The 22867-nt window shown below is 44.0% G+C and overlaps 1 protein-coding gene and 1 long non-coding RNA gene across 4 annotated transcripts in view; one reads left to right on the top strand and one right to left on the bottom strand.

Moving 5' to 3' along the window:
- Positions 1-19308, bottom strand: part of SEPHS1 (selenophosphate synthetase 1) — a 26524-nt gene extending 7216 nt beyond the window's left edge. For 2 of the 3 annotated variants that reach the window (XR_011678730.1, XM_071424085.1), the window contains exons 1-8: positions 19089-19308; positions 15732-15993; positions 12567-12670; positions 7972-8079; positions 7012-7166; positions 6106-6196; positions 3069-3168; positions 1302-1514 (exon numbers count right to left, since the gene is read on the bottom strand). Coding sequence is in view for 2 of the 3 variants with exons in the window: in XM_071424085.1 (XP_071280186.1) it covers positions 1302-1514; positions 3069-3168; positions 6106-6196; positions 7012-7166; positions 7972-8079; positions 12567-12670; positions 15732-15924 (964 nt within the window). In the remaining variant the exon portion in view is untranslated. Of the gene's footprint in view, positions 1-1301; positions 1515-3068; positions 3169-6105; positions 6197-7011; positions 7167-7971; positions 8080-12566; positions 12671-15731; positions 15994-18286; positions 18427-19088 lie in introns of those variants that run through there. The other variant, XM_071424086.1, reaches the window with a different exon arrangement.
- LOC139588550 (uncharacterized) lies at positions 18479-22867 on the top strand. The gene is made up of 3 exons (XR_011678731.1): positions 18479-18618; positions 21065-21362; positions 22294-22867. It is a non-coding gene; the product is annotated as an uncharacterized lncRNA (long non-coding RNA).

Raw genomic sequence — 22867 nt, 5'->3', positions numbered from 1 at the left:
TGATGACTGTTTTTGTCCATAGCCAGGTTTTCAGTGCAGTCTGTTGTACTCACTGTCACTGCACGTGGCAGCTTTATTGAACTCGAGTATTAAATGGGTCAGAAAGCAACACTGACTTTCTGCTGCTTGTCACAATCCCTGAAGTCAGATTTCATACAAGTAAAGGAGAAAAGCCCTAAGCTGTATTCTTGGATGTCTGTATGCTGTGGACAGAGAAGGCCTCAGTTGCCAACACTGGCCCACCCAATACTAAATTTTATAGTACCAAACCAAACACCATCCTTTGTCAGGCAAAACTACTGCCAGTGGCTTTGCTTTTGAGAAAACTGTGCCAGATGTGGTGGAATTTCCAGATAATCTAATGTTCTGCAGTTAACAGAGTTTCAAAAGAATTCAGAATCATCACTAACTTCTAACTGCAAACTGGAGGGTTGCAGGGCTTCTCTAATAGTGTTCCATATGAGCAAAAGACACTCAGGACAGGATGGTGGTTTGCAAGTCCAGCTGAAGGAGTCAGTTGTGAACAGCTGTGTGGCTGCTGCTCATTAGCCTGGCCAGGTGCCAAATCAACTGTGACTCTGAACACACAGCACCAATTTGTGCATCTGAAATGGTAGGGTGTTATGAGTAGAAAAGTTGTCCATTTTTTTTAAAGGTTTCAGAGTTAACAGGTTAAACCAATTGCTGCTAAGTTGGAGTCCTAACTATTTGTTGTTAATAATTTCATGTTGTAATCACCTGTTGTTAATAATTTTTCTTTAATTACCTGTTGTGGATGGTTAGAAATCCCCCTTTGTCAAGTATCACCCTGCTGCTTCCTGGAAAATGGCACCTGGGACTGTGAGGAGGAGGTGACATTTCGGCTGGTCTGTAAATGAGGAGACCCCTCACCAAATCTATCAGGAAAAACTCCTAAAGCAATGAGCCACCATGGAGTTAAGAGATCTAAGTAATGTCTAGATGTGAGGAATGGACTCCAGTGTCTGCTAAGACCCTTTTTACCTTTCACCCTAACCTAAAAAGACGTCGGCTAGAAAGAGGACCTCGAATGTCAAACTGAAAAATGGGGAATCTCCTGGTACTTTTGTGAGGATGGAAGCCCCAGCTCTGCCCACAGACCAGTGGACAAAGCTGCACTTTTCCTCCTCCTCCATGCCACTCCTGGGAGCAGCGGCGGTGTGAGCGCAACCGTCAGTTCTCCCCACCAGAGCTGATTTTTAATAAAGGCATTAAAAAGGAGAAAGATCTCCTGTCCTGTTTATTGCATAGGGAAGGAAGAGGGTGGCACAGCTGTCACCTACCTGAAGTCTCTGGACAAGTGCCGTGCATGAGGCCGAACATGTTGCCACAGGCCTTACTGACAGCAGCCATCTTGGCCAGGACGGGGAGGTTGTGGATGACGAAGGACACCTCGTTGCGCTGCTGCTTGGCAAGGTTCTGTGCATGGCCCAGGATCCCAAAGCCTGTGATGTCTGTAGCTGCATGTGCATTGAACGTGTGCATGAGGCCAGCAGCTACAGGGGAGGGAGGGAGGGGGAAAGAACACCACATCAGAAAATACCCAATTGTCAGGAAAGTGCTTTAGCAATATCGTGCACAGTTGCGAATGAAGTTGCGAACCTTTAATGCAAACCAGGTTGGGTTAAAGAAATAAAATAAATAAATAAAAGAAATAAAATCGTGCTTGAAGAGAATTGGAATTCACCCATAGTGCATGTTACACTTAAAAAATTCAATCTGTATTTAAGACATTAAATCATGCTGGAAATCTGTCATGGAAGTTGCCTTAATGAGCATGGGCTATTAGACACGTGCTACTCATTTATACTGGCAGTCTAAGAAACAGGGTTTGCTTCAGATCCAAACTTCCCAAAGCTGAGGGCCAGGGAGGTTCTGAGCTCAGCTTTGCTCCACTAAGGGCAAGGACCAGACACAGCTCAGTCTTCTCCCACCTATTCCCCTGCCGCCCTGAAATATTGACATCAGAACTTGAGATGTGGACACTCGAAGTTTAAGAGCTGAAGAACAAAGCCTGCGGCTGTGGGGGAAGGGCCCCAGCCTCCCCACCTATACATTCATGAAATTCCTGCACATTTGCAGCTCCAGGGTGGGAAAAGGGCACCCCTGCTTGCAGGACAATAGCACCAGTTAAAAGTATTTAAGTGTTGTTAAAGGTGTCTGACAAGAGTAGAGAAAAACAAAACCGAGAACACTTGGACTTTCTTTGGGTGCTTCCCAATGCAGGAGCAGGACCGAGTTCTTTTCCATAAGGCAATGCTGGTCATTTATCTTCCCTGGAAGGCTTTGACAAAGAATGAGAAACCAGGGGATGACATAAGAAATGAAAACTGAATAAATGGGAAAAGAGATATTTAACTATGCTTGTTCCTTCAAGTGAGAAATAAGTAAGGAAACACTTAACTCAATTCTCCACTCTGCCAAAAGATACTTTGAACAAAGAAGGGAAATCCTGGATTAAAACTTCTAGGGTAAAAGCAGAACCTTTCCTCTACCAAAATTCAAAGGAGAAAAAAAAAACCAAACAAACAAAAACCCCACTACAGGAACAGGAAAAAGACAAATAGGAAAAAAAGTATGTTCCACATATATACTCCACACCGTGGAAAACACAGTACAAGAACGAATTAGGACAAAGTAATTTTTTCTTTAAAAATCAAAATTTAAATTGAAGCTTACAGAGCTTTTCCTTTTTTTATTCTATTTCAAATTCTTTTAATCTTATCACAGCCAGGCCTTCTCTATGCAAGAAAATAAGGAACAAATCCAATATTTTTCGCTTTCAAACATACTTTAACTCACTGGGATGTTACTTGCAGCATGCACATGAGTCATAATCATATCCAGCAGCTTTGTGTTTTTGCTGTATAATTACAAGAGAGCGTTTGATTTTAATTTGCTGGCTTTGCTTACACTGAACAGCAGAGAAATGGGGCAGAATGAAAGGGACAAAGTGGCTGTGTCACAATTCCCCAAAGCACTGAAATGAAATTGATATGGAATTGGAAATACTCACAACCCCTCCCTTCCAAGACACACACATCTCTTACCTGTCCTGTTCAGCCGTGCCATGTTCATCATTGCCTCCTGATATGCTAGTTCTACATCTTCCTGCGTTACCACCAGTTTGATTTTATTCCACTTTTCAGGCTAATGGATGAAATAAAAATGTTTCTTTTAGATTTTCAGCTGTACATTTTAAAGCACACCCTGACCACTTAAAAAACCCCAAACTCTTAATCCAAAATGTACTTTTTTTAACAGTTAAAGAGGGGGAAAATGTTGCAGTCAGGTGTGTGCCTTAGTGTGCTGTACCCCAGCAAAGTTCATTTCAAGATCTATTAGGCACTAAGTACCTCAAATCCTACTTTCAGCAGCTGAGTGGAGTGAAATACACTACCCTAGGGAAAGAACTCCTTCAAGGCACCTCTCTGGATTAAACTCCCACAGCCAGATTAAAAAAAAAACCCAACTTTGTTGCTGGATGTTGAGATTTGTAATTTCTGGCTTCTTGGGTTTTTAAGAGATTGTTCTTGACTTCACACCTGGGCACTCTGATGAGGAAAGACCACTGACATCCACAGTCCTGGTCAGAGGAATGTATGCTAAGGCAGGATATAATCACTCTAGTTTAGGATTAAGGCAGTTTCATAAGCCTCCTCTACAATTTAATACCAGCATCTTCCACCCATTCTCCAATGTCTGGTATGGTCTCATCCCTTCATAATATTCCCATAAATGTTCTTCATCCCAGAAGGGTTACACAACAATTTAGGAAACAGTACCTTTATAAAGGGTAATTGTTTCATTCAAAGCTGAAGTGATTCCAGATCCAGAATGAAACAAAGCTACTATTTTATTTTTAAAAGCCACACTACAACTGATTTTTAACTTTTTTTTTTTTTTTTGCAATGAAAATAAAATTACAGAGAACTGAAAGTCAGAAAACACAGGATTTTTGAAGCCACAATACTTACACTGCCATTCCATAGAGTAAATGTATAGAACAACCATCTTACTTAGCAAAAAGTGCAGGAACTACTAAGAAATGGTAGGTGATGCTACCCTGGGAAGGATCCTGTCTTAACAAATGAGTGCTGACTTCAAGGAGTGTAAGAGAGAATCCAGAAATGGCAAAAGGGGGAAAGACTGGTCAGCCAAAATAAATAAACTGTTAAAGAGCAAGGAATGATGGCAGTGGGACCAGATTTTCTGATATTAGGTTGAACTGGATCTACCAATTAAAGAAAAACATTTTTGTTTACACAAATTAGAGGCCAAATAAAAAAATAAGATGTGGCTGTTACAGACATGACAGAATAGTGATTATTCTTACTCTGGGAATGACTGAAAAACATCTGAGCAGTCATTCTGCCTTAGGTTTCAGAAACAGTTCTGAGGCTGATCACAGGACAGAAACTGGTCAGATGATGGCAATGGAAATCACAAACAATGTGGAAGCAGAACTCAAGGCTGAGGGTAGAAGAGCCACAAACACAGGTAAGACATGAATTGGAGGAAAATTCCTCTCCACTACAGCAATCAAAGTACTGGTGTTAGTCAACAGGGAATTAGGTTGGAAAAATTTGCAAAAACTCCCAAACACATTATAAAAGCAAGATTGGATTTCCAAATAGGAAGGGTCTGTAGACAACAGCAAAGAGCAAGAAAGCCCTCTCTGAAGGGGCACATCTCAGACCCTTTTGTGCCTTTAAGCATGAATATCTCTACACTCCAGTTTGCCTTTCTTGCCTGTGCATTCACTTGCTATACTATACCTTTTCCCACACACTTTTAATGTGAAGTCCAATTCCCCACCAGAAGTTGATTTACAGGTGGATTTGTGATGGGTAATTATTTCTAGCTTCACTTTCCCTGTGCTTTCACAAAACAAAGCTAAAGAAAAGGCAGCATAGCTACTCAGAAATTTTCCTACCACAATCAAAGATATATTCTGCTTACACACAATAATAGCAGTATTGATTTCCTGGCTCTCCTCATTTTTCAGACCAGGTTTTTCTGTTTGACAGTTGAGGAAATTAGTAGTATTTGAAATATGTGGAAATTTAGAACAGCCTTAATTTGCAAGTCTGCTCATAAGTACAACAAGAAGATATGTTAAAAAGTGAGATTATGGCCAGAAAACATACTATGGAATTAGGATCTTGTTTCACTTCATTTTCATTTCAAGATTATCTGAGACCCTGATCCTTGTATCTGTGGAAAACACAGGATTCTGAAGAGGTCCAAGTTGCTAGGCCAGACCCTATGAAGAAGGAGAAAAATATTTTTCCCTTGTTGCTCACACTTCAGACTCCAGTGAAGGTTTAAGCTGGTTCTCTCCCACTTTGCTAACACTAGCTGTGTTAATTAGAATTCATCTGACAATGCAGTGGCCAACAGCCAAACTAAAGCAGATTCCAGCTCACTCCTCTGCCAGTCTTTTGGCTCAGGAGTCCCAAAAGTAGAAAAGATGCATCTTTTTAGAGTGTAAACTGAGCAGTTATAATTTGGAAGTCACTTACTGGGAGCCAGACAACATAAGCAGATGCCAATTTTGCAGTTACTTTTCAGTTCAGTAGTTACATTTTTGCCTGAAGTAACAGATGGAAGTATGTCTACATCCATAATGCTGCTAGAAATATTCCTACTGAATGCACAGGGCAATACATGTGAAACGCAGATAAACTTCCATGTACACAAGCAGAAAGCCCAAGAACACAGAGAGAGCATTCCTGGCCTAACTGCCATCAGCAAGTGTTGAAAATTACTTTGGCAGGTGGAGTAGGGCATAATGTTGCCCAGGGTGATAGTCTGTTGTTCTGTTAGTAAACAATTTTGGTTATTACAGCAATGCCTGAGAAATAACTAAGAATTAGGTGCAATTAAGATGGGATCACTAAGCACAAAATTGTAAATTGCCTTGATTCCAAAGAAATGTTATACACAAGTAGGGAAGGCTGGAGCATATCAAGGAGGAAGGAGGAGAGAGGTGACTCCCATCTGAGCTGAACTTTGTCATGTTGAGGGAATGAGGAAGGTCACCTTTACACCTCTTCCCTATTTCTTTTTTTGCAGTGTACTCACAATATCTAGCCACTGGTGGACAGCTACAGCCACTTGTGTTCCCAAGGGTTTAGTTAGTACAAGCACATCTCCTGGCACTGCATTGTCTGGCCTGGAAACAAAGAATTCATATATTAACTACACAGTGATATTCAAACATGCTATTAGGAATAAGTGCTGATAATTACATTTTCACAGACCCACACATCTTACTGCACAGTTAAAAAACTGACTAATTGCAGAATTACTCTTTGGCATTCATTGCCACTCAGTATTTTTGAGGAAAATGCTAAAAACTTGTTTAAAAAGTGCTAATCCTTCTTTCTTGGAAAAAACAATGCCTGCAGTCAGACACACACCAAATTACACCTTGTCTTTGAAATTGTTTGAGAAGACATAAGAGAGGATAAGGGAAAAAATTTACCTTTTCTACCCAGGGCATAAGATATCCAGCATTAAGATCATGAGTGAGTTCATTTGTATAGAGTAACATGCCACAGTGGGACATTCAAAATCAGCTACTGTTAAATGGACAGAATGCTCTAAAGACAGCAGTTCTGTAGTTCTCTACAGCCATTAACAGGATAATTGGGACATGGTTTAGAAATATATGTATAAGTGAGGCAGAAATTTATGTTCAAAACCATCTCCACTGCCTTTAAAGATTAGGCATTTAATTCTCCTGTCAAAAGGAGAACAGGATCAAAAAGGACTGGGGTGTGGGGAGAAGTAAAAGGACATCCTGTTCAAAAAAAAGCAAATATGTACAAAGAGATGTGGCATCTTGTTGAGTGCTAAGGACAAAAGCAAGCAGAAGGTACTGCTTTATTCATCAGAGACACACCACAAGATCACAACACGGTGCTTAAAGGATTTTTACTGTATCCCTCAGACCAGTGCCTTTGATTGTTTAGTGATTTAACTTACATTATAAATTCATTAGGCTGACAGACTGTCGTGGCCACTCCTCCTAAAACAATCCAGGGATTTAACACTGTTTGGCCACCAGTAACAGATGTTCCTGCCTCTTCTGCTGCATCTTTGAAACCCTGGATAATTAGAGGCATCACTTTGTCTCTTTCCTAGAGATCAAAACAGAAGTCAGAGTTCCATACACAGCAGTGCTAGTCATTGCAAGACTGGTCCAAGGCTTTAACCACTCCAACCAAATGCCCTCATGGCAAATAGTTCATAACAGAAAAGCAACCCTTAGGAAGAGTCTGGCCTCCTGAAACCTCATGTTATCCCACAGAGTTACAGTTTTACAGCTCCCTGTGGAAGTTGAGCAGAGACACTCTTACACTGAAGAAACATTGTTCAAAAGGTCATACAAGAGTCATCAGAGTTCTGGAAACTCAGAACAATTATCCTGCTGCTGTAACCAGGTACAGCCACAGCAGAGCAGTGCTAAAAGGCAACATTTAGCCAAGATGGCATTTGGGGTCCATTGACCATCAAAGTTTCAACTTACATCCTTCTAAGAATATACATTCCTTTTTTACTACAGCAAAACAAACATACATGCTAATCATGCTGATCTCTTCCACAAAAAAAAAAAAAGCAAAAAAGAAAAGCAAAACCATCCCATAATCATCTATCCAGATTGATAGATGAATTGGCAATCAAATGCTGGCCTTTGATAGAAGGAGGCACCCCATTTTGGTGGGGATGAAGGCAGCAGATTACAATGCCACAGAAAACTAAACTTTTAACACATGATCTCAGAATATTTATGAGGCAAGATCCTGCGAACTAAGCCACTCAATAAGACTATCTCTTCTTTACACAGCTTCAAACTTTGAGGAGAAAATACACTAAAGGTAAACACATTCCGAGCACATTTAGCTGTTTGACTCTTCCTTCAAGAAAAAGTGTCAAAAGTCTTACCCTATCTGTCATTTTATTGCTGATTCCAAGGAGCATCAACATATTGTCACATTCTGTGACCCCCATGGCATAAAGGTCACTTAGGACATTGGCACACGCTATTCGTCCCTGAAAAACAAAGAGAGACAAGAAAAAAAATCTGCAGCACTCTTGGTGAATGTTTAAACACTTTCCACAAGCAAAGCTTCCAGTGTGAGTTTGCACTCTGACACAGCTTCTTACTCCACAGCATTAAGAAACCCAGCTAGAGATGTGGTATGGTCCTTTATGTGCTATGTGCCCACCCAGAAGTGCAGGTATCCTTCCTTTTACAGGTATGGAGAGAATTCATCCCAGCTGTCTTGGTCAGCACTCTCTCCACTGACTCCACGGGAATCCCAGAGTTCACACTGGGATCACACTGAGAGGCTGAAGTTAAGATCAGCAGTCTATCCTTCATAACAAGCTCTCTTCACTTTACATGGTATATTCCTATTCACTTTATTCCAGCACAAAACTGTACATCCTGATGGAGATGGCCATGGCATGGAACTCACAACTGCTAGGAAGTTCATCCAAAAAGCACATATTGCTGAACTTGTGCATCAGAATATGCAGGAGATGGGTCCTTGAAGAGAAAGATGTTTGTTCCTTGCCCTCCTCTGGAGGCCATGTCTGCAATCCTCAGTTTCTAGGATAGAACTCCTCTTCCCTGAGGATACAGTTGTGCTGCCAGCACACACCCACGCTGGGCAGCTTCCTCTGCTCTGGGGATCCCAGCATGTACAGGGAATAGAGAAGCTCAGGGCTCTCTGGATTTGCCACCACTGGGGGAAGCTGTGTACCCCCACCACTCACACTGAGAGAGATTTATGTGTTTATCTGGCACTTTCCAGGTGAATTTTGAATATCAGGCTGAATTTTGCTACAGCACCAACAACTTTTACTGACTGCTGTGTGTGCATGTGAGTATCTCCACTAACAAAAACTTGTACAAGATACAAAACTGTCTGTCTGCTGAAGATTGCTCTAAGAAGTCAGGAAGCTGACAGGACTGAGACGCCATCACTCACATTACATGAGGTTAGTTACTCTAATTTTACTAAATTAATGGATCTGAGTCAGGGTTTCTGAGGTATGGACCCAACAGAGATGACACATCAAGTTTCCTGATGAATATGCAGAACTGCCTTATACAGTGTGTGTCCTAAGGGACAGCAAGATATTTTAAAATATAGGACAAATTCTGTTGTGTTACTCTGGAAGACTCCATGCATTCTATGAAAGTTGTTTTAGGTTTACAGCTGCAGAACTGTAACCAACACCTGGCTTTATGATTTTAAGTCTGTGCTTTTCATTATGTTCAAAGGCAACATCATTGTGGTAAAAGCAATAACATGCTTATTTGATACAATTTGCAAATAGGTAATATTTTCAGGCAGTTACTTCACTTGCTGAAGAAATGAAACATCTCCATCACAAATAAATTTAGTACAGTTTTTCATAAATTCAAGAGTTTTCAATGGCATCACCAAAATCCCTGAAATTTGGAACTGGAATATATTTTAATAATTCAAATTTTAAACTATTAAGAAAAGACTTGTGTACTGCACTATCTGATGGATATTAGCTGTTAAATTTCTATAGGGCTGCCATTTCCCTTTTGTGGAACTATCAAGCCATTCTCTGTTATCTCCAGTATTTACCAAGCAAACTGCTGGTTTATTCCCTGTTAGGAATGACAGATAAGTTTTTAAAACCATAAGGACAATACCTCTTACAGTCAGAGGTCAGTCTAATAATGCTTTTGCCAACTGCCAAAACCACTGTGGAAACAAATTCAGGGAAGTGCAATTCCCAAGTCTGAAGGAGCAGAGAGAACAACACAGGGCTCTTGTGAACACCAGCCAACCCCACAGAGCTCACAGACAGGGGTCAGCCTGGCCAGGTCCTGCAGGTCACCTGCCTGCTTGCACAGTGCCCTGAAACACAAAGTCTGTGTGCAATACTAAGAACTATTTGTAAGGGCAAAGGATGAAGAATCAGACAGCCATTTCCAGTTTTGAGTGAAGGTTCCTAAAACAGCACCAAAATCGCTCCTGGATGGAAGGGGAAAGATGTGCTCTGTCAAACCAGCCAGCTCCCTGCTCCTGCACTCAAACAGGTGTCTCCACAGTGCCACAACAGAGGCCAGTATCCACTACTAGTCCCAGTGGATTGATACTTACTATGAAACCTTTTTTTGATTGCTTGTAACTTTTCTAATAAGCCATTTAAGCTAAATAAATCCTATGCTTGGTACAGATTTTACAGGTGTACATCCTAGGGATAATTTTGCACATGGACTGAGCATTTTCAAGGACAAAGTGAAAGTGAAGGAGAAAGAAGGAAGAATGGTTTTGCATATAACTGCAGAACTTAGTTTTAAAATAAGCAGTAAGAGAGTGAAAGCTGTTTTCTGGAGCAGAAATAGGAAGTTCAGCTGAGTCCACAAGCAGTTTTGCCTTCCTCAGCTGTTTCCTAATCCCTTCTGTCACAGCACCCAGCTTGGAGTTCATTTGCACTTTTGGCTTTCCCTCTTTGCTTCCTCTCCTCCAATTAGGAAGAGAGATCAGATAAGGAGCTGCAGGTAAACTCTGTGCACAGAGAAAGGAAGAGACTCTAGATCAGGAAACACCCACTCAGAAGTGCCTGGGTAAGGAGACTGAAGGGAAGGGCAAGGAGGGTGTGCACTGCAGGTGAGTGATACTGGTCCATAGTAACAACCGGCATGGGTCAGGGGACACCTGGACTTAAAGCAGGGGAAGAAGCAGTTGGAGAAGCAGGGTAGCATTAGCATCTCTTGAGCAGAGGAGGCCAGAGCACACCCCTTTATACAGCCTGGACACCAACTCAACATTCCCAAGTGTCACAATTCCTCTCTTTGTAACAACCATCCATAAACCCTGTAGCAAACTGTATTTGACTGTCCTCTAACCAGTGCTGGTCCACACAAGTAAGAGGTAATCTATTCTGTCCCTTGGGGTACTCCTGCCCTCAAGAGAGAGGTCTGAGCAGAGGGTCCAGGAGCAATATCCTGCTGGATCATCATTGGTGGGATCAGCAAGAAGGCTTGAGACAGAATCCCCATCCTCAGTTAGCTCTTAGGAAGAAATACACATATGTAAACAGATTAGGAAGTGGTCAGCCACCAGATTAAAATAAATGCCCTCAAGAATGAAAAGTGAAGGACTTGAGAGTTAGACAGCACCAAGGTTACAGCTGCTGGTGCATGTGGATCACAGCACACTCTGTAACTATGATGCAACCACTGAAGCTGGACTAAGGCCAAATTTACATTCCACTCCTACCACACTGACCTAAACCTCATCTGGGCACAGGCCCATCTATCTGCTCCTGTGGCATTTGTATCTGCAAACAAAGCAACCCTCCCCCTACACCACAGCCTTCAACACTGGCCCTCAAGTTTTTGTTACAAGGTGAGAAAAGAGTTTCTCAGATGACAAACTTGAACACAGATCTCCAAACCATTTTTTCTCCTCTGGTCCCTGACAAGTTCCCACATGATATTAGAGCAACCCACTTGAATCAAATTTCTCAGGAGAGCTCAACAACTCCATTCTCCAGAGGCCAGCCTGAGATTTTTGGCTGCTCAGTTTGCAGAAAGAGAGCTCTCCTGGAAGAGAAATTACAGGAGCTAGGCTTACATATATGCACAACACGTGGTCAAGCAGGCTAAGAAAAAAAAAAAAAAAGGAAAAAGATGGTCCCAATCTCAAACTTTGTCCAAAACCTACCAGAGAGGTCTCACAGAGCAAACAAACTGACAGCAGCACATAAAACATTCAGTCACACCAACAAGAAAAGCAATGAGTCACATCCAAACCACAGAAAACATAAATTCTAGCACCTTTCATTTAACATTTCCTTATAGCTTTATTAAAGTATTTTTTAAAGCTCATTTGTTTCCCAGGATGTGTTCCAGTCAATTCTGATCACTGCCACACATGCAGGAATCTCTGCTGAGGCAGACTAAATGTGACAGGAACACAGAATGAACCAAAGTGCACAGACCAGTTCCCTCCAGTCATTTCAATGTGTCCATGTTCAGGTAGAGGTAGCACCACAGGACAGCTGGTGTTCACAAGGCACTCTGAAACTGCCAGGTGCTACTGACAACTACTGACATTAGGTGTTTCCAGTTCTAATGGGTTACCTGGTTATTCCAATACCTCAAAAAAGGCCAATTATAATGTGGTTCTGCTTGTAAGTGGAGTTTACTCTCTGCTACTTCACAGGCTGCTCTTTTTTCCTCCTTTTGGGCTTTTCAAACCAAATCCCACAGAACAAGAGATGAAGGGAAATCTGAATTAAAGGTGGCAGTTCTCCCAGCCTTCACCTACACAGAAAGCAGCACTGCAGCATTCCTGGCCAACATGGGAGATTCCAGGATGAAATTATGCATTTCTCTCTTCATGTCTATTTAGGAAAGACTCTGAATGCAATTAATCACACAAATAGCACCACACATCTAGAAGAAAATGTCAGAACTGCCATCAGGTTGGTGAGAAGCCCAAATCAGCAACAGACCCAAGAACCAAGTTTAGCCAACTTACCATCATATAAGGGTCATCCACAATAGGATAAATATAATCTGTCGTCTGGACTAATGACAAACCTCCATGTCTTAATGGAATAACACAAGTGTCCATCCCAATTCCTGCAAAGACAGAAATCCATGAGTGAGGTGGGTAACTGTGCCCTAAATTATCTGTTGCTTTTAACTAAAGAGTTTATAAAACATGTCTGTGAAATACCACTCCTAACATTGCCTAAACAGACAAGGCAAATTCCTTTGCCAGGAAAAGCACATAGCACAAGTCAGAGGAAAAAACAAGCAAAGAAAGAAAACTCCTGGTTGGAACTGAACATAAGTGCAAATGGCTGAAGGCAAGAACTAAACTACAATGTTTTTTATTCTTTTGCAGCAACATAGCAGCACATCAAGAACATCTGTGCTTTTATGTAAGTACATTTAAAGTTAAGAGGAACTAAGCACACTGATATCGTCAAAAGCAAATAGGTTTTCCTGTAACTCTGATCTCAACAAAAACACAGTGACAGTTGTGAAGGGACACAGCATCTCATAAAGGACATTCCCTCACTTCAGAAGCAACAAGAACTCCACAAGTCACAGCCCAGGCCCTTGGTGAAGATGATTGACCCACTTGGAGCTTTAGCAACTGCATTAGCCTTGCCTGGCACAGCTGGAAGGTTGCAGAGCACCTGATAGACACAGAACCCCTTGGAGAAAACCACAACTCTGAGCACCACAACCTTCTCCCTGGCAGTGGATATTTCAAACAGAACATGTGACATTAGAACCTCCCAGCATTTGCTGCCAGGGAAAAGCCCACACCAAAGGGGCAGGTGACAAATCACAACATGCTGGCTGAGCCACACTCCCCTGTGGATAGCCCTGTGCCCTGCAGCAGTGGCAGGAAGCTTATCTCCTTCCTGGGCTGGCAGCAAGCTACCTGGAATTATTCTGCATGCCCCACAGGGCAGGAGTCTTCACAACAGCCCATTTTTAGGGAAGAGATGTCTCACAGGAACTTTTCACCATGTATTAATGAAACACACTACCCTAGCAAGAGCTACAAAGCAGTGCTTGGCAGTGTCCTGTACAGGGATGGAGCAAGTTGCTGTCACTGAGAGGACAGAGGTCTGCCATGCAGTCAGTATACAGGTGGAGAGGATCTTGCCTTGGAAGAGCACTAACAAGCTCTCAAGCAGCAATTTAGGGCTGCTCAATCTCCACAGAAGCTCCCAAGCCACGATGCCTGACATCCAGTGCCTCCAGGGAAGGGCACATAAGCAGTTACAGAGAAGTGGCTCAGGTGCAGGAGTTGTTTTGCCCTCAGTTCACCTGTTCATGCCATAATGCTGCAAAACCAACTCTGTTTGCCAGACAGACCCAGGGGCTAGGATGATGGTCCTTCTGAGGCTGTGTTAATGCTCCACCAAAACAGCTCTGAATAACAAGTGAATCTGTTCAGAGCCATGACTGATTTCTCATCTATAACACTCTGGGAATAAACATCAGATTTGCAGTTTCTTACTCTCAGTTGTATTTAAGTTTGCTCTGGGTAATATCTCCTGCAGAACTAAAAAGGGCAGAGCTCGAACCTGCTGCTGGCAACCTCCCTCCTGACTGCATTTCAAAAGCTTGATGCCTATGCACAGGGGGCAAAGTTATGTGTCTATAGCTTTTTAGCACAAGACATCAAAGGCAAATCTCACACCAAACTTATCCAAAGACACGTTTGCTAAAGGGACACTCATCACAAAAGCATATTTGAAAAGAGATCTGAACTCTTCACCTTCTATTACTAACAGATTTTCTGTTACATAGTATCACACCTACACACTGATGGCATAAATCTACTTTTATACCTTTTCATATAGCTGTAGAAGAAGTCTACTAGCAGTTCCATTATTGTTTAGAGCCTGTAAGTTTGTAAGAGAAAAGAAATCTAAACCAAACTATTGCTGATTTTACAAAATTGCCAAACTGAAATGCTGCTGTGAACAGCTTACTTAATCTAGAAAGATACATATAAACAGCAATTTGGGGATGAAAAAGGATGGAAGTGTCCTCTATCAGGGAATATTAAATTATAGTGCCACCCCAGCTTCACACACAATTGCTGCTTAGATACTTCATACAAAGATCCTCATTGTTTAAGCAAGAGCATGGGTGCCTTACTAATCTCTGATTATATTCAATCTCTACCAGAATAGTGGGTTGCAGCCTGTTAGCCTGCTAATAGACAATTAGTAATGTTTATATAATTTTAAATAAGGTTATTGAACACTAAACTGATAATAACTTCAGAATAAATGCTCCATTGGTATTCTTAAGTTGAGGGGAAAAAACCATTCTGCACTGCAAATTGAATATGCAGGGCTGAGTAAATAGACAAACAGAATTAGAAGTGTCATTAAACACATTATCTACATTAATTTATCTATATCAATATTAGGTACAGTAGCTGGTATCAAAATACCTACATTTGCCCTGTTCCCCATGTAGGTGGCTTGTGCAGGTTGTTTTCCCTTATTGCTTGCATCATTGTGCAAATATCAAAGAGAAAGTGAAGCTGGCAAGAACACAGAGGTCTTGGAAAGGCAGCCTTTCCCAGGCAGCTTCTACAGGTGAGCAAAAGAGTTAGAGTGGGGAACAAGGAAAGGACTCAAAGGAATAATGACAACTATGAAACAATTTGCTCCCAGTGAGCTGAAGCAAGGAAGTTCTCTTGCTCACTTTCTGTGACCCAGGAACAGAGGGGAGGGGAGGGAGGGGAAATTCACCTGGGAGTCATCCAAATTCATTCAAACATTGCATCAAATTCCAAATGCAATGCATGAACATAAAAGTCTAGAAATGAACTGAGAGGATTTCAGTTTGCACAGCATCTACTGGGGGGAAAGACAGGAGCAGACTAACACCTAAGCATGTGCCCATCACAATGGCCATTCCTGAGTGTTTTGCCTTTGTAGTTGAGTGCACTGCAGGATGTTAAATAATTAAGATAATATTCTTGTATCCCAGATGCCAACAAATGACAGCATGAGATTCATTCTTCAGCTTTCTGGATGCTGTGCATGCATTATACAACACCCAATTTTCAAACTGGTTGAACAAACCACAAATGTGATCGTGGCACTAAGGAAACCGAGCAGAAGGACCACCAACGTCCAGAGCAGCAACTACTTACCCAACCTGGGCATAACTGCCCCCAAGAACTGTTCATCTTCCTGAAAATGGTTTTCTTGTAGAGATTCGAGCAGTTTCTGTAAGACATCCTGTGGCACTTTGCAGCCTGTGCCCTTCAGTTCAGTGAATCGGGTGAGACGGAAGCTCTTGTCCAGTTCGTAACTTTCTGGGTTGAAGGACTCCCGAACAGACATGGTTCTGTCCCACGGACTGCCGGCCTCTCCCAGCCCAGAGCAACGGGATCAGTTTCTCTGCTGATCACTCTTATTGGAAAATAAAAATAACAATTAAAAAAAAAAAAAGAAAAGGGAACATTGCAAAGTCCTGTGACCTGCAAGACAACGTGTTATCCACACGGTGCAAGTTAAAAGAAAAAGGAAGTGCTCGTTATGGTTGTTCACCTGTTAAGACAGGTGTGCACATCTCACACAACTCATTTCCCTACGACTACACAGGGATGACTCCTCATCCTACCTTCTGACATTTAAAACTACAACTCTGCCAGGTGAATCAGAGAATTAAGCTCTTTTCCAGATATGCTGCGTAAGGATTTCATTAAAAAAAGAATCTAACACACCTACTGTCCTCATTTAACACAGAGGTAATGAAAGAAATAATAGTTCCCAGAGCACACAGGCCAAAAGGCAGCCTGGGCCCTGCTCCTGCAGCATGCTCAGCACAGACATCTGTTTGTACTCAACTCAGTGTGGGGTTATGATTTTAGCATTAACATATTAATCTCAAAAATGGGATGCTTTTCAAATTATGGCTCTGCTTCAGTCCTGAAGCTTCATACACCTGTTCTCCTTGGGAGAAAGCACAGCCCTGGTGTTCTGTTGGTACAGGTAGCAGAAGAACAAAGAGGCTGTATTTGAGCAGAATGCTTCACCTACAAGCATGCCAGTTTACCTTTCAGCATGTTCACAGACAAAAAAATACTGAAAAGTTTCTTGCCTCTTCAGCCCTTTTTTAGTCAACTAATGATATGGAAAATTAGAGAATTGTCCATTAAAATAGTAATGTAAAAAGACACTGATGCAATTCATTTAATAAAATTCTTAACAATGCGTGTCTAATTTTAGAACGTTTTTCCACTCTGACTCACATCCACCACACTCCAAAACTAATAAGAGGCCTAACTGAGACACTGACTTCTAAACAGGAACGGCTGTGATAAAATACAATTCATCTTTCTTGGAGAACAAGTTTTCAGGAATTACTAAAAGCAATCTGTCTAGCAGTAGTTTCTTAAAAAGCAAGGTTCCTATGGAATAGCAACAAGAAGAGAGTTCAGTGGCATCACTGACAAAACCTGATGCTGATGGTCATGCCCTAATGAGGTTAAGCTGAAAAGAAGAATTCAAGGCACTGGTATTTGCCAAGTTCAACGTTGCTAAATGAGGGAAAGAAGTAAATCTACAGACTGTGCTGTATCTGCCCTCCACAGCACTTATTAACAAGCACATCTGTTCCATAAACCTTTAAGTCAATTTATTGTCTGCAATTTGTAGGAACTGAAGTTTTAAGTTCCCTGAGAACTTTTTGATGTGGAGCCCAACTCCCCTTCACTGTGTTTTCCCTCCTTCTCTGGGAGGTGTGGCACTTATTTAAAACAAATCTTCCAAAGCCTAGGCTCGGGCAGAAATCCAAACTCTAGTTACAGGAACGTGTCTTGGATGAGCAATGAATTCAGTTCCTAGCCGTTGTCTTCCAATGCAAGACACTAAGCACTTGCAAAAAAAAAAAAAAAAAGAAAAGTGTCTGGAAAACAACCTGTCAACAGAAATAGGAGACAAAAGCTTTTCAAGGAGGGGTTTTTTTTTCCTTCATTCTTTTTTTAACGCTTCATTCTAATTAATTCCAGAAAATTAAAAAAAGCAGCTTGCCCCACAAGAGAAACATCTTCCTTCATCTAACCAATAAGTGCAAAAAGCTTAGCACCCCCTGCCTACAGAGATGGATGCAGAGGCCACAGCCTACCAGGAACTTTTTGCAGCCTTGAGGACTGTAAGGACACAGTTGCCCCGTTTGAAAACAACTCGTGAAACAAGCAAGACGATTTCATTTAGTGGAAAACATCCCCAGTGCAAGAATACAGTAACTTTTCTAATAAAGATCTGATTAAAGCTGCATGCAACTGTGTAATTCGCAGACTCCCATGGGAGCAACATTCCAAGTTTTGGTGACTTTGGTGGTCACAGCACCGAGCCTAGCACAGTTCACGAAGAGTTTGGGCAACTCTCAGGCTCGAGGTGTGATTCTTGGGGCTGTCCTATGCAGAGCCAGCAGCTGCACTGATGGCACTGAGAGTCCCTTGCAACTCAGAACATTCTGCGATTCTGGCAGTCTATGCAGCACTGCGATGTGAGTGACAAGCATCCCTCCCCAGCAGCAGACAACACCTCCTAACCCAGACGTTTCTTACTTTAAAAGAGCGGCATAATAAATATTAAAAGCTAAAGTTTAACCCTTGCCTTCCTAAACAGCAGAGAGAGGGGAGCACAGGAGCGAAAAGGGGGGGGAGGGATGGAGGGAGAACCGGAGCCAGGTACATACCCCAAACCAACCCCAGCGCACCCAGCGCCAGCCCGACCGCCCGAGGCACACGAGGCGAGGCGCTGCAGCCACCATCGATCCGGGGAATGCGGCGGGCAGCGCTGCGGGCAGACATGGCTCCGGGACACCTTAAATTTCCAGCCGCTGCCTTTAGAGGCAAACCCGGGGCCTTCGCTGCCGCTCTTTGTGCAGCCGGAGAGGCGGCGGGGGAAGAGGACGAGGAGGAAGGAGCTGCGCACGGAGCGGCGGTGGCAGCGGCCCCTGCCCGGGCTACGGCGGGGACGGAGCCCGCGGGTGTCCGGCCGCGGTGTCCCCCGTGTCCCCACGTGCAGGTACGGTGTCACCGGGGCGGGGTTCGCCCCTCGCTGGCGGGGACGGCCGGGGGGATGTTGGGAGCAGCACCCCCCCACCGCCCCCCCCACGCCGACACTCCGTAATGGGGAGGGAGAGGAGCACGGGGGTGGGGGGAGGAATGGGGGGGGAAAGGAGGGAAAAGGGAAAAAAAAATGTCGGCGGGCGAAAAATTTAACCCGTCCGCTGCCGGCGTCTAAATTTTTTTAAAGCGGCCGCATCGCGGTGAGGCGCTGCCCCCCCATCCCCGCTCCTTCCTCCGCCCTTCCCCCGGGGCCGGGCCGAGGGAGGGCGGCGGGGCCCGGGCCGGGCGGGCACCCCGCGCCCCGGCCGCGCCGCGCCACCCCCCGCGCCCGGCCCGGCGGGAACGGCGGAGGCGAATTCCCCTTTAAATCTCCCCGCCTTGCACCCCCCCTCCTCCTCCTCCTCCCTCCTCAGGTCTCCCTCTCACCGGCTCTCGCCGCCTCCTCGCCCTCCGCCTCCTCCCGCGAACGGGACTCCCAGCGCGGTCCCACAATGCACCGGGCGCGACGGGCTCCCTCAGCGCCGCCTGAATAGAAAATGCCGCCGCCGCCGCCGCCGGGCACGGGGGGGTTAAACCCCCCCCTTTTCCTCCCTTTCCCTGCTTTTCCCTCCCTTTCCCTGCCGCCTTCCCGCCCCCTCCCGCTCCCCCTCACGCCGCATCCCACGCGCGTTCCCGCGCGGGGGCGCTTGTCGTTGCAGCGCGACATGTCGCGACAGCGCCCCCCCCCCCCACACACCCCACAGACGTCCCCGCGTCCCCGCCCCTCAGCTCGGCCCGTGTGGGCAGCCCCGGTGCGTGTGTGGGGTCCGGTGCCTTCGTGCAGTCCCGCAGCCATCGAGGCTGGCAGAGACCTTTAAGATGGAGCAGTGCGAGGCAGCAGTGCCGCTGTAACCCCTTGGATACTGAACCTCAGCACATCTGGAACTCAGCTCCGGGCACCGCGACTGCACCGCCTGTCTGGGCAACCTACCAGGAAAAAAAATGCTTCTTTAGTATCTAATCTGAATCTCCCCTGTCTCTAAGGCCATTTCCCCTTATCCCAGAATTGATTCGAAATCGATTGGAAAAAACCTCTTAGATCGAGTCCAACCTGTGATCAAACACCATCCTGTCAACCCGACCATGGCTCTGAGTGCCACATCCAGGCCTTCCTTAAACACCGCCAGGGATGGTGACTCCATCACCTCCTTGGGAACCTCTCCTAATGTCTAATCATCCTCCCTGTGAAGAAATTCTTCCTCACACTGATGTTTCCCCTGAGAAGCACGAGTCTGCCTCTAGAATTCCTTGCTCAGACACCTTCTCCTTCAATATAAAACTTTGAGATTGGGAACAATTTGGGTGGGAAATTTAACCAGAGCTGAGAAGACCTGACAGCTGCAGAGCCAGGTCCTCCGCTGATGCTGAATTTTGCCCAGAAACTGGACAAAAAGTCACATTTGAGCCATGTCACACCAAAATGTTGGGCTAAAGGAAAGTGAGGTGTTCAAATGGACCTGACAACGGGCAAAATTTGGCCAACATTAAATTTTTCTGAATGCAGAGCCAAGACTGTGGCCACAGGGAGATAGAGGTGTCATTTCCTCAGGTGTCATCTCCAAGGGGTTTGATCAGTGTGTGGCCCATGGAAGGCTGCAGGAGCACTGCAATGTGGCTGGGTGTGTCAGCTGGTGACTTTTTTTACCCCAGAATGTGGTTTTGAGCATGCTTCAGGAAAAATGTAATCCTGTTTTGCAGCAGGTGGTGATGGGTTCAGCACAACTCTAGGATGCTGGGTGTGTTTTAGTAGCCAACAGCCAGGATTGTCACAGACTACTGCTCAATTCAACCCTTTTCCACCACTGATTTGCAAAGCATCCCATTTTTTCTTATGCATTTAACATACAAATCACTGGAATCTAACATGTCTTTAACATGTCTGATTTCCAGTGTCTTCTCAGTTCATTTTTCTCCCTGAAAGTGCTTTTTGTGCTTCCAAAGACCCTTTTCCCAAACGATTAAAATCAGGATTCAGATGAGTCTCTTGCTTCATGTGCAAGACAAGTTTTCTCTAGAAAGGAGGGAATTTCTGTGTTAGGGATAGCACAGGGCCCAGTTTACATTTCCAGATAGATAAAACAGGCACTTTGCTTCATGTAATTTGCAGCTAAGTACCTAATTAAGTAATTGCCTGTTAATTCAAAGATTGCTTTTCGTGCAACTGGCTTTGAAAAAGTCTTGTCTAAAAACAAGCAGAAAGAGAAAAAAAATAAAGTGTTGCTTTTCTTGCCTGATTTTAATCACTCTCTTTATCTCCCAGAGAATGTAGTGCCCCAGGACTGTGGACCAGAGGTGCATGGAAGCTCCCGGCACTGAGCACATTTAGGAAGTCACTAATATTTGTATAATTAATTGATTTTCAGGCTCCTCCGTGTTGCTCTCTGAAAGCATTTCAAGCTCCACATGCAGAAGCTGTTTCTCAGTGAGCAGCTGTGGGGCATTTGGCTGATGGTTTTGACAGCAGAGATGAATTGAGGACGTGGCATCTGCAGTCCTGACCTGGAATTTGAACCCTTTAGTGCCTCTCCCTCCTCCCAGATGGAGAGGAGGCGGAAGATCTCGGAATCTTCTGATTGCCATCGATCTGATTTTGCTGAGCACTGGCCTCGTATCACATCTGTGTGTTCCTTGAGAGATGATTTCAATCTGTAAAAAACCCCTGTAAGTATCTTGAGAGCTGGAAATCAGATGCTCTGATCTAACATTTCCCCAGCATTTAGTCATTGCCTCTACAACCAATACCTCATTTAAAAAAAAACCAAACGTGAAGCGTAAGGAAAACCATGAGATAACATTGCTGATTTTGAGCCCTGACTTACATGATTTTCCTTTCTGATATTTTTGGAGGAAAGAGGGAATTGGATCATATTTTTATCTTCTTTTTCTTTTACCCCATCTGTAAGGACTAGACATTACTTTAACAGAGGAGACAATAAAATAAATTGAGATTTCCAGGTGGTAACATGGCTGAAAGAAAACATGAATACTTGGAAATTCATGCTCATTAGTATTGCCACAGATGTGACTCTGTAGAGTTGAAGCTAACCAGGACCAGGGTATAGAGTTGAGAACTGCACATAATTGAAGCCCTGATTAATTAAAAGCAATTTCTTGGCACAGACAGTGATGGAGCATCCTTGGGTGGATCTGCACAAGTCCCTGTGGACGTGTGCCCCGGGCCCTGCTGCCTGTGCTGGGGATGAGGCTTTGTGTGGGCAGGCAAGGGGTAGAAAAGTGGCTGTGCCAAGGAAGCCAAGCCAGGAGGAGCAGTGGCCACCTCTGCACTGCAGCCTCAGGTGTGCTGCTGCCCCCAGCTCTCACCTGCTCCCGGCTTCTCCAGGGGCTCCACGCTTGGAACAGCTGCAGGAAGGGAATCAGGGCATCAGGAAGGGAGTCCTGTGCACACAGGGGAGTGTCCTTTTTGTGCAGGATCATAAACAAAACCCTGAGAGAGTAGTGATGGATCCAGCAGCCCTGGGGAGACCCCACACTGCTGGAGCCACCAGCTTCATGGAATATTTTCCTGGAGTCCAGTAGTGGTTTTCTAGACTTAAAAACTGATCACATTTCCTTTCTTCCCTCCCTCCCAAAGACGTTTTTTGTCATCTGTGTCCAAAACCTCCAGCAGAAACTCCATGATTGGAGCAATTTGGTCTAATGCCATGAGAAGGGACTGTTCCACACACTTTAGGAAGAGCAAAAAGGAGAAAGAAAAGAAGGTGAAACCCTCTGTGCTGTGCCTGATCACTCATCAAAGGCAGCTGCCTCCTGTGCTGGCTTGAGGGCATGACAGATGTCTGTAGCCTTTACAGGTGCAGGGCCTGCATTTCATCAGTCTTTTTTCCATGGATGACCTGGAGTGTGGTTTATTAGCAGCTCAGATTTCTTTGGCCAAGGTGCTTTGTTGTGTACACATCCGGGTTAAAGCTAAGCAATATTTCTGATCCATGTAGGATTCTGACTTGGTCCTGCGTCTCTGGTGTTTACAAAATGATCAGAGTTTGAACTCTCTCTGTTCTGTTTCTTAAATGTCAGCAGAAACTTTTTCTTATTTTTTTTTAATAAAACAATGCAGCCTTCCCCTGCAATGTTTGTAACCAAGAAACTGTGGCATCACAAGAGCATGAGGAAACACTGGCTGATTAAAACCAGGGTAAGAAATGACA

Source organism: Agelaius tricolor, unplaced genomic scaffold, assembly GCF_023055355.1.
Source record: "Agelaius tricolor isolate 1412-34295 unplaced genomic scaffold, bAgeTri1.0.p SCAF_3, whole genome shotgun sequence".
Taxonomy (NCBI): Eukaryota; Metazoa; Chordata; class Aves; order Passeriformes; family Icteridae; genus Agelaius; species Agelaius tricolor.
Note: the sequence above shows the minus strand (reverse complement) of the source record. Positions and strands in the feature narration are given on the sequence as shown.